At 41.7% G+C, this 11,454-nt stretch overlaps 1 protein-coding gene and 1 pseudogene across 1 annotated transcript in view; both read right to left on the reverse strand.

Moving 5' to 3' along the window:
- The window catches only part of Ikzf3 (IKAROS family zinc finger 3), a 62,961-nt gene that overhangs the window by 17,487 nt on the left and 34,020 nt on the right, over positions 1-11,454 (reverse strand). The window contains exons 4-5 of the mRNA XM_017801146.1: positions 10,794-10,961; positions 8,140-8,256 (exon numbers count right to left, since the gene is read on the reverse strand). Of these exons, the coding sequence (XP_017656635.1) occupies positions 8,140-8,256; positions 10,794-10,961 (285 nt within the window). The remainder of the gene's footprint in view (positions 1-8,139; positions 8,257-10,793; positions 10,962-11,454) is intronic.
- Positions 2,196-2,604, reverse strand: LOC103743833 (annotated as a pseudogene).

Raw genomic sequence — 11,454 nt, forward strand, 5'->3', positions numbered from 1 at the left:
TTATAAAATTTTAATTTTATTATTTTTATTTTATGTGTATGAGTGTATTGCCTGCATGTATGTGAGTGCACCCTTGTCGTGCAATGCCGTGGTGGTCAGACAAGAGCTTCGGATTCCCCTGGAACTGGAGTTAAAGATGGTTTGTAGCCGCCATGTGGGTGCTGGGAATCGAACCCGGGTCTGATGCAAGAGCAGTCAGTGCTCTTAATTGCTGAGTCATCTCTCCAGCCCCAGAAATTTTTACTTTTTACCCCCACTTTAACACTATTTTCATCCCTTGCAGTCCCCTCCCTCATGGCCAAACCATGACCTACAACCAAGCATGATGTCTGTTTTCCTCACTTATCTCTCAGAAATCACTGCCTGTATTTTACCAAAGTCACCGTTAGTGACAACAACTTTCTGAGGACACATAACCAACATCCTTTACATTTGCAAGGATGCTGAATCATGGACACATTGACCTAAATAACTGTAATTAGGGCATGTCACTAAATGGCAACCTTCTGTGATAACATCACCTTACATTCCTGGTTACCCACCATGCTGGTCCTGAGAGTCATTTTCAGATAACTCTTACTCTGTAAATCAACAACCAAATAGCTGACATTTAAGAACATTTTCTGGAATGTTCATGGGTGGAAAGATAATTTGAGGCACGAGTGAAGGCTTTCCCATTTCCACAACTCTGCATAGGGGGAAAGAATCCTCTGAAATGTGTCTAGAGGCCTCTTGTCCACTTGAACCTTCTCCCTGGATCTCTCATTCAAAATACCAACCGAGGTCCCAGTCCTCACCGCACATGAAAACACACTCCAGGGACCCAGTTCACCTTCATAGACTTAACTGCGCTGTAACTGCAGAGCACACAATGGCTAGTTTTCAACAAAAGATGGTGCACTCTCGTTTTCTTTCTTAAACTGCTAGTTTTTAGCTGACACACAAAACACGAAATGAGCACTGTCACAGTTGGAGTTGGACAATCCCTGGAATTACAAAGTTGTTTGGGAAGTGGACTGAAAAGAAAAGGGGACTTTGAGTCCTCGGTTCCTTTAGGACTCAATTTTGTCTATTCGTGCAGTCTAGACTTGTTATCTTGCCACACCGCGTGTCTCAGAAATGTAAGTGGAGGGAAACCAGTTTGGCAAGATAGTAAGGGAACAAGATAATGGGTTTAAATGATGAAATAGGAAATCCGTTCCTGGGTGGTGTTTGGCAGTTTAATGCTTCAGAGTGGGGGTGGGGGATATGGGATAGTGGACACTGGTACATTCGGTTCCTAAGTGAGCCCAGGGGCAGGACTGCAATTCTGAATCAATTTTCCTTATGTCACTTGCCTACTATACAGTAAGTGTCAATTTTCATTAACAAATGATTTTAAAGACACTGAAAAAACAAACAATAAAGTCTCATTAAAAATCACAATTACAGGGCCAGGCGTGGTGGCACACGCCTTTAATCCCAGCATTCAGAAGGCAGAGGCACACAGATCTCTGTGAGTTCAAGGCCAGCCTGGTCTACATAGTGAGTTCCAGGACAGCTGGGGCTACAGGGAGACCCTGCCTCAAAAAGACCCCCCCAAAAAACCCCCACAATTACAAAAATAAGTTGCTAATTTTTAATCTCTGAATAAGCCTTAATTGTTAACTGTTTCCATGATGTAATTTTTAATCTCAAAGTGGTGGTAGCTTTAACTATGTAATGGTATTTTGCTTTTGTTTTTGCAAAATCCTTCATTAGGGTTTGAAGTGTTAAATGGAGCTTAAATAAGTCACTGCTTCCTGTCTCTTCTATGGTGTGGTCAGCGGCTAATGAGACGGGAACAAAGGAGAGTCATTGTGCAACAAAAATTGTCTAACAACAGATTGCTATCAAAGACTGAGGCAGGTTCTAACAAAAAAGTCACATAAAACTGTTGAGCCTGTGGAATAGGTAAAATGAAAACTGTTGGGAAAATAGACTTTTTAAAAAATATTTTATTTATTATTATTATTTTTTTTGACAACCATAAATACTTTTATTCAAAATATGTACGATGTAATTAGCATTAGCATTTTAAGCAGTTGGTCCACAGAACACTCACTGGTATAGAGAGGAAGCACCATACCACCTCTCCTACCTGCTGAAATGCTTTCTACTCAACTTAGTACTGACATACAATCACAAATTTACTGGCAGTAACCTTATAAAATTTACTATCGATGTATGATGTTACTAGAGTCTTTGAGACATGCAGGATCCTTGTATGTAACTGGCATAAATCCCATTATCTGGGCTCTCTTAATTGCTTTTGCTATTTCTTTCTGTTTTTTTTCCACAAAGACCTGTTATATCTTTGTGGAAAAATGCATCCAGTGAATGGAGAAATAAACTGGGACAAAAGCTGTACATTCTTATAATCTACAAGTTTCTCACACAAGATACATTTCTTAAGAGGCTCCTTATAAGGGTTTTCCATTGCAATGGGCAGGTCCTCATTGCTGGTTTATACTGTGAACAAACTCTTCTCCACAGCACCACGGAAACCCCGCGACCTGCGACGCAGGCAGCAGCTGTTCGCAACTTCTTCCTCCCTGCACCGCGGACAGCGACCACAGCGCCCATGGTCCCTCGCTCTTACTCTTTATTATTTTTATTTTATGTGTATGAGTGTATTGCCTGCATGTATGTGCGTGCACCCGTGTCGTGCAATGCCTCGGAGGACAGAAGAGGGCATCAGATTACCCTGGAACTGGAGTTAAGGACGGTTCATAGCCGCCATGTGGGTGCTGGGAATCGAACCTGGGTCCTTTGCAAGAGCAGTCAGTGCTCTTAACCACTGAGTCATCTCTCCAGTCCCCAAAATAGACTTTTTTTTTTGACAGGGTCTCCTAGTCCCCAGTCCACCTGGAAGTCACTATGTGGACCACGATAGCCTCCATCTCAGAGATCCGCCTGCCTCTGGTCCTCAAGGGGCTGGGATTAAAGGTGCAGGCCACCATGCCTGGCAACTTAATATTTTTTACCCTTATCCTGAAATCCTCTTGCTTGCATTAGTTCAAATGAAATAGCAAGAAAGAAGGAAGTTTTAACTCCTAGGTTCATAAATTATAATTGCTCAATTACTCTAAAAATCTTATCAGTGGTAGAGTGCTTGTTTATTATATACAAGACCCTGGGTTCAAACCTCATCACTGCAAAAACAACCTTATTGTTAGAACTCATTATTGTACAGAAAACATTTGGCTCCAAGTGTAATTTGTATGAAAAAAGACTAGGCGAATCTCTATTATGAAATAAAGATCAAGCAAATCTTGTGGAAATGGAGCCCACGGTCATCTGTATTTTTCCCTATGGTCATCTACACTCCACCAGAGAGCAGAACTGGAATCCTGTAATGATGTCATTCATGATGTCTGATATAGAAACTTTGAGTGAAGTTGCAGCAACTTATGCATCTCTATTAATAGGTCAACATCTTTTTTATTATTTTATTATTTTTATGTATATGAGTGTATTGCCTGCATGTATATAAGTACACCTGTGTATATATGCTCTCAGAGGTCAGAAGGCAGCATCCGTCGGATCCCCTGGAACTGGAGTTACAGGTGGTTGTTAGCTGCCACGTGGGTGCTAGGAATTGAACCCTGGTCCTCTGTGAGAGCAGCCAGTGCTCTTAACTGCTGAGCCATCTCTCCAGCCCCAGTAGGTCAATATTTTAATGGACTGCGAGCTCTTCAGGGGTTAGTGCTTAGCTTTTACTCAATGTTACAAATAGTTCTGACACAGGGAATGGTACGAGGAACTCAATAGACAGTGTCTGAATAAAAATGAGTTATCAGCAAGCCTAGAAGTCCTGTCACTTAACACTTTTGGAGACTGGTCTTCATTCCAAGGCCCTTTTATCTGCTGGCTTCTAGGAAGGTCTGCTTCCCAGTACTGGTAGCTTTGTCCTTGGCTTGGCTCTCACACTACACTGCACTTGAATTAATTCACTTTTCTTTCACCACCCCCCCCCTTTTTTTTTTTTTTTTGGTCTTTTTGAGACAGGGTCTCCCTGTAGCCCCAGCTGGCCTGGAACTCATTATGTAGACCAGGCTGGCCTCGAACTCACAGAGATCCACCTGCCTTTGCCTCCAAGTGCTGGGATTAAAGGTGTGCACCACTACGCCTGGCTTTTTCCCCTTTCTTTTTTGAAACAGAGTCTCCCTATGCTACCTATGCTGGCTTCCAGCTCAGGATCCTCCTGCCTCTGCCTCCTGAGTGCTTTTGAGTTCTGTGTACCACCATATCCAGCTGCACTTTTATTTAAATCTGTACTTGATGCCTGAGTGCCTCATGCACAGGAGCAATGGAACATCATTTTAGAAGTGAGGAGAAAAGACATAAGAGGTACTGCATTAGGGCTGAGGATGTGGCTTGGTTTGTAGAATGCTTGCCTAGCATGGAGGAAGCCTGGGGTTTCAGCCCCAGCACCACAAACCAGGCATGGTAGCAGGCACCTGTGATCCCAACAAGGGGGAATGGAGGCCAGAGGATCAGGAGTTCAAATTCATCCCCAATACACAGTGAGTTTGAAGGCCACCCTGGACTACATGAGCCCCTATCCTCCCCCACCCCTCGCAAAGTGCTGCATTGGTCAGGCTTAGACTGGAACACTACTGTCCACATTGTACTCCCAGTTACAGGAACAAAACAGAAATGGGAACCACGGAGGGAACAGTGTCAATGAAGGATCGGCTTATGTTAGATCAAACATTCTTTACATTTTGAACTCAGAAAAAATGTATAGGAACTATTTTAAACATAAGAAATTCTGTAATATATTGCTGACATGCAGTATTTATATTTGATTAAGCTGTAACCTTACTTATTTTGTAAACTAAAACCACCATTATGGTATACTTGTTTAAAAAAATTTTTTTGCTGACTTGGTTAACCCTTTATTTTATTTTATTTTTTTTGCTGAGACTTAAGATACGTTGCATGCATCCATCAAACAACCCTATAAATGCAAATTAGCTCAACCTCTGTATCTCAGCACTTCCTGGATCATCTAGTACTTCTGAAGAAGGCTAGAATGTTTCTTTGGACAATTTTTCTAACTTCAAATTCCTAAAATGGTGTGAGGATTCAAAGCAGAGTCATGACCTTACTTTAAAAACCATCATTTAAAATGTATTGTATATGGGCCAGGCATGGTGGCACATGCCTTTAATCCCAGCACTTGAGAGGCAGAGGCAGGAGGATCTCTGTGAGTTCAAGGCCAGCCTGGTCTACATAGTAAGTTCTAGATCAGCTGGGATTACAGGGAGACCCTGTTTCAAAAAGATTAAAAAAAAAGTATTATATATTGAATATAATTTCTAACCCCTTCTCATTTCTAGAAGAATCAAGATACACATAAGTGTACCTATTACTATGTGTTGCTGCTTCTTTAAAAAAATATATATTTTATTTATTTTTATTTTATGTGTATGCATGTATTACCTGAATGTAGGTAAGTGCGCCCGTGTCATGTAATGACCATGGAGAACAGAAGAGGCTGTCGGATCCCCTGGAACTGGAGTTACAGACAGTTGTTAGCTGCCATGTGGGTACTGGGATTCGAACCTGGGTCTTCTGCAAGAACAGCCAGTGTTCTTAACCGCTGAGCCATCTCTCCAGCCCCGTGTATTGCTGCTTCTTTTGCTAACCAGGTAATATACAATCAACAAAAATATAGCTTTCCATTCCCCAAAGTGGGAAAAAATCCAAATATCCATTAACTGATAAACAGCAAATTTGGTAAATTCAGATAATGGATATTATTCAGCCATAAAAGAGAATGAAGCACTAATACATGTTTCAACATCGGTGAACCTCAAAGTATATGCTTACTAGCAGAAGCCAGACATTAAATACTTCATATGATATAACTGCATTGATGTGAAATATCTGGTACAGGGAAATCCACAGAGACAAAAAGCAGATGAGTTGGTGCCAAAGGCTGGAGGGAGGAAATGACTGCTTGTGGGCATACGTTCTCTTTTGGTGAAATGTTCTGGAATTAGCTAGTGGTGATGGCTGTACAACTTTATTTTTTATTTTGTTATTACGTGTGTGCAGGCATGTGCACGTCACGGCATGCATGCAGAGGTCAGAAGACAACTTTTAGGAGCTGGTTTTCTCCAGTTACTGTCAGTTCTAGGGCTCAAGGTTGTCAGGACTGCATGGCAAATGCTTTTATTCACTGAGCCATCTCGCCAGTCTTGGTTGTACAACTTTATTATTTTTTAAAATATTTTATTTATTTATTTATTTTATTTGTGTTGGATTCCCTGGGAACTGGAGTTACAGATGGTTGTGAGCCACCATATGGCTGGGAATCGAACCCCGGTCCTCTGTAAGAGCAGTCAGTGCTCTTAACTGCTGAGCCATCTCTCCAGCCCCTGGTTGTACTTTAGAAACATACTAAAAGCTATCAAGCTGTATGCTTTAAGAAGGTGAATGTTAGCCTGGCATGGGGGTGCATGCCTGTAATTACAGCACTCAGGAGGCAGAGGTAGATGGATCTCTGTCAGTTAAAGGCCAGGCAGAGCTGTACAGTGAGACCCTGTTCCAAAAACAAAAAATAAAAATGGTGAAAACAATTGAAGTTCTAGATATTTAAGTTAGTCACTGAATTTTGACAAGTCACATTGTCCCACTCTAAAGTGAGAAGGTAGGATTAAATGTTTTCTTTTATGAGAAAATACTAACTTACTGTTAAGCACGTCACTTAAGTTGTCCAACACCAAGCTGTAGTTTTTTGGGTTTTGTTTTGTTTTTTACTCTTTAGAATCAGAAGGAAAGTCACCTCCATGATGCCACCAGGATAAAAAGGAGAAGCTAGTGCACATCAACAGAATTCAGCTGGCCAGATCCTAAACCATGAAATGGGCTTTATCTACAGCAAAAGTTTCCTTCCACTCAACGGGGGCACTTACTCATGATTTCCACTCCGCTTTCTATAACCTTCCCAATACTTCTGTGACACTTTCTAATCGCTCTGCTCTAAGCAGCTGAAGCTGAGTGTAAGTGCTGCTGTCAAACACCGAATTCCGTGAGGAGGACTGCTCCCCAGTCCAGGTAAAGCTTTGTGTACCTAATCAGATGACAAAGTCTTTCACTGAAGAACCACACTAAGGGCCAGATGCATAAGGCGAAGGACAACTTCTAGAAATGCAATATAAGAAAGGCTTCAGGCTGGCTCAGCCAGAGGATGAGGAAACAAAACCACAGCGGTCAAAGGGAAAGACACCTCCTGTTTCGGCCAGTGGTCAGGAGGCATACAATCCAATCATGTAGGAAATCCCTGAAGCGGAGTATAATGCCACAGTAAATCATACAAGCAGACAAGGACATGACCTTTGGGCCCTGTGCAAAGGAAACCCTTGCAGTTTTTAACCAATTCTTCCCTAGCTACTTCCAACCTGTGCTACCCTCTGGCTCTGCCATTTCAGAGGTGCCGCTGTTCTTCATCACCCCCCCAACCCCCCTTATGTTAGGAAATCCCACTGGCTCTACCTTTAACACACATTTACAGAATCAGGTACTCCTCACTCCTCATCACCTCAGTCACTACCAAGATTGTTTTCTTTGGTTTGACTTCTTGTCGTGGTTTACTAATTGGATTCCCCCAATATCTCACCTTGTTCTCGAGAACAAGTTAGAGTAACTATTTTCAAATGAGGAGTTCAATGATGTCATCTGTCTGCGTTTGAAGATTTTCAGTTTCACTCAGAGTAGAAGCCAGAGTCTTTGCAATGGCCTACAAGGCCTGATAAAATCTGGTTTCCCATTTCCTCTCTGGCTTCGTGTCCCACTACTTCAGTCTGTCCCAGCCACACAGGACAAGTCTCACTTTTCAAGTTGGAGCCTAAGAACCTTTGCAAGTGCTGCTCCCCCAGTGATCTGTAGGGCTCTCTCTTATGCCTTCAAGTCCATTAAAATGTCATCTTGTTGACACCTTCCGTGATCCACCCTCATCCCTCGCTTCCTTTCTCTCCACAGCATTCACTACCTTCTATGTTCTAATAGATAGTTTGCTTATTTACTTTGTTTATAATCTATCTGTCCCTATCATCTAGGCAGACCGACACTCACTAAGTGTGTGCAGAACAAGCATGTGGAACTCACCGGTGTCCCCCAGGTCGGAGGTCTGAAGAAACGTGCGGCAGCGCTCTTTGTGCTCCTCGAGGGAACTCCTCTGCTTGTAACTCCTTCCGCAGAACTCACATTTGTAGGGTTTCTCCACTGGAAGGAGAGCACAGAGGTACTCAACAACCTACACAGGTGAATGGGGGCTCTGAGAAAGCTGCTGTCTAGGAATGAGATGGCTCTGAAGCCTGAGTACACAGCTCTGAGTCTGTGCTGCTTTTAAATCTGTTAAGCCAAGACGAAGCTACGGTCTAGGATTAATTATTATGTCAGAGTCTTCTTCAAAAGGATGATCTACTGTCACAGATGGAAAGATCTGGATAGGATGAGTTCTACTTTAGTGCTTAACTCCAGATAAAATTTGTTTGTTTGTTTGTTTTTTTTTTTTTTTTTTTTTTTTTTTTTTGGTCTTTTTGAGGCAGGGTCTCCCTGTAGCCCCAGCTGACCTGGAATTCGCTATGTAGACCAGGCTGGCCTTGAACTCACAGAGATCCACCTGCCTCTGCCTCCCAAGTGCTGGGACTACAGGTGTGCACCACCACGCCCAGCAAAATTTTTTTTTTTATAACATTTTAAAATTTATTTTTATTTTATATGTTTTGCCTGCATGGATGCAAGTGCACTATGTGGGTAAAATGCCCTCAGAGGCCAGAAGAGGGCGCTGGATTCCCTGGAACTGGGGTTACAATGGTTGTCAGTCACCACATAGGTACTAGGAATGGATCCTGGGTCCTCTGCAAGAGCACCAGTGCTCTTAACCTCTGAGCTATTTCTCCAGCCCCAAATCTTGTTTCTTTTTAATAAAAAAACAGGACCATTCATTCTTTAAGGAGGGTAACGTGGCATAGGAACAGAATGGTAAATCATCCTTTATGTTTTGTGACCTGGATCTGGCTGTGAATAATGACCTCTGGAGTATATGGGAGTGACCCGCTGCTCTAGAAACTTGTTAGAGCACCGACCTGTTTGGATAAGTGTATTTCTTCTTGTCAAGTGTTTATAACAAAATATGGCCTAAAATAATAAAAACTGAGGTAATAAATAAAGAATATTTTTGAATAATAAAAATTAAGAATGAATTGCAAAATGACTTCAACTACATTTCTAAGGTGAAGCAAAAGACTCATAAGTTTACCGACATGTAAGCAATGCACTCACCTCTCTTTGCAAGGATGGGGTTTTTCTGTTGTTGAAACATACCCTAAACATTTGTCAGAGTTTTGGGGACTGAAAATTTTATTTTCGTTTTGTGATGTTGGGAATCAAACCCAGGGCCTTGGGTGTGCTAGGTCTGGGTGTTACCACTGGGCTACCCTGAAATGTGTTTATTTTCTAATTCCTCTTGCTCTGTTTGAAACAGAGGATTTAGGAGTAAAAGCATAAAGGATCCTTGTGAAATCCCAACCTAAAATTAAGTGTAGGCTTGCTGTAGCTAGAAATATTAAATTTCTGTGTAACTGGGGTGCTCTAGAATCTGTCTCAAAATACTCACTGGTATTTTGCTTGAAAAAAGGCAACAGAGAAGAAATATTCTAAGTTTTGTTTGGATCATTCTCATTCCTAATTCATTACATTGACAGAAAAGTTGAAAAGAAAAAAAAAAACGTCTTTGCCACATATGATCTGTCGTGGGTTTTGTTGGGGTTGATTTGTTTAATCTCACTCCAAATTGTGACTAGTTTTGAGATCAGAGCTGGGTTTTAGTCAAAGCAGTAATGTGGACTGACATAAAAACAAACCTCTTTTTTTTTTTAAATTAAAATTCTGCCAGATAACATCGAGAACATGAGGTCCTGAATTTAAAAAGAAGCGTAACCTTATTTTTCTAAAAGGGGAATTCTAAATGTTAAGAAAGTCTCATCTTGCTTGTTCACAATAAGGAGCAAAAGTATCCAGGGCGCACATAGCTTTTTATGAATTCTTGTTGTGATTTCTTCTTTAGAGTTTAAAAATAAGTAGGCTGAGGAAGGGAATGTTGGGTTTAGGAAATATAGCCCAGAAACTGAGTGGGGTGGCAGCACATGCCTACAATTCCAGCACTCAGGAGGCAAAGGCAGGAAAATGGCTGCAAGTCTGAGGCTAGCCTGGTCTACATAGTGAGTTCCAGTTCAACCAGGGCTACATAGTGAGGTCCTACCTCCAAAACAAAAACAAAAACAAACAAAAAGAAATAAGAAATCTAGCCTAATATGACCAAAAATAACCTCAAACAATAATTTATACCTGGTTTACATCTTTTAATAATTTCTAAACTATACACCATTTGCTTGTGTAGTCTTATGAACAGAAAATTAGAAACTATGAGTGTGTATGTGTCCATGTTAGGAAAATAATCCTTTAATAAAGTTTACAATAAAACACTGATGACTACAATTTTCTTATAAATATTGTGAAGGCATTTTCACAGGTCAGGCCCTTTGTGTCTGACTGCTATTCTCCAGGCACAAGGATGCTAAGGAGATGGTCTCCACAGAGGCAGACGGAGAGCAATTAATGCCTTAATGGAAGTGCAATAGCCCTAGAGGTCTCTGCTCTCTGCCTTCAGATTGGTAGTCACAGATTCACGCCTCCACGCTTAACTCTTTCTCTGTTCCACAGTTACTAGATGTGGAAAGCTCACGTCCCTCACTTACCAGAATGTGTCCTAAGGTGTCCCGTGAGTGCATCTCTCCTTTGGCATGCGTAGTTGCAGAGGTGACACTTAAAAGGTTTTTCCCCTGTGTGCAGCTTAATGTGGCGGAGGAGGTTACCTTTCTGAGTAAAAGATGCCCCACACTGATTACACTGGAACGGGCGCTCACCTTCAGAAAGGACAAAAAAGGAGGTTTCTTGTCACCAGGCAGGTGGAAAAGCACACGCATAGATTAGATGCCTATGGCAAAAGCCCATTTCTGTGTGGTTATGCCCACAACGAGATCACCTGGGAGCTGCCTTTTGAAACAAAGTAGACTTATTTGTAGAATCTTCCTCCCTGAGGAGATAAAGCTCCCACTCAGTAAAGCTGTTCTAATTAGCATCTTGCTTTGAGTCAGTGAGACACGAGTAGCTCTAGGAGAACTTTCTAGAAGTTTTTGTATTACTTGACATTTCTTTCTAATATAATCTCCTTTGAAGAGACTCACAGATTCAAGTCTTTTTTGTTTGTTTGTTTGTTTGTTTTGTTTTGGTGGTGGTTGCTTTGTTTTTTTGAGACAGGGTCTCCCTCTGTAGCCCAGGCTGGCCTGGAACTTATGGTGATCCTCCTGCCTCAGCCTCCTGAGTAAGAGTAATGAGATTACAGAAGTGAGCCACCAC

Source organism: Nannospalax galili, unplaced genomic scaffold, assembly GCF_000622305.1.
Source record: "Nannospalax galili isolate Female #2095 unplaced genomic scaffold, S.galili_v1.0 scaffold1382, whole genome shotgun sequence".
Taxonomy (NCBI): domain Eukaryota; kingdom Metazoa; phylum Chordata; class Mammalia; order Rodentia; family Spalacidae; genus Nannospalax; species Nannospalax galili.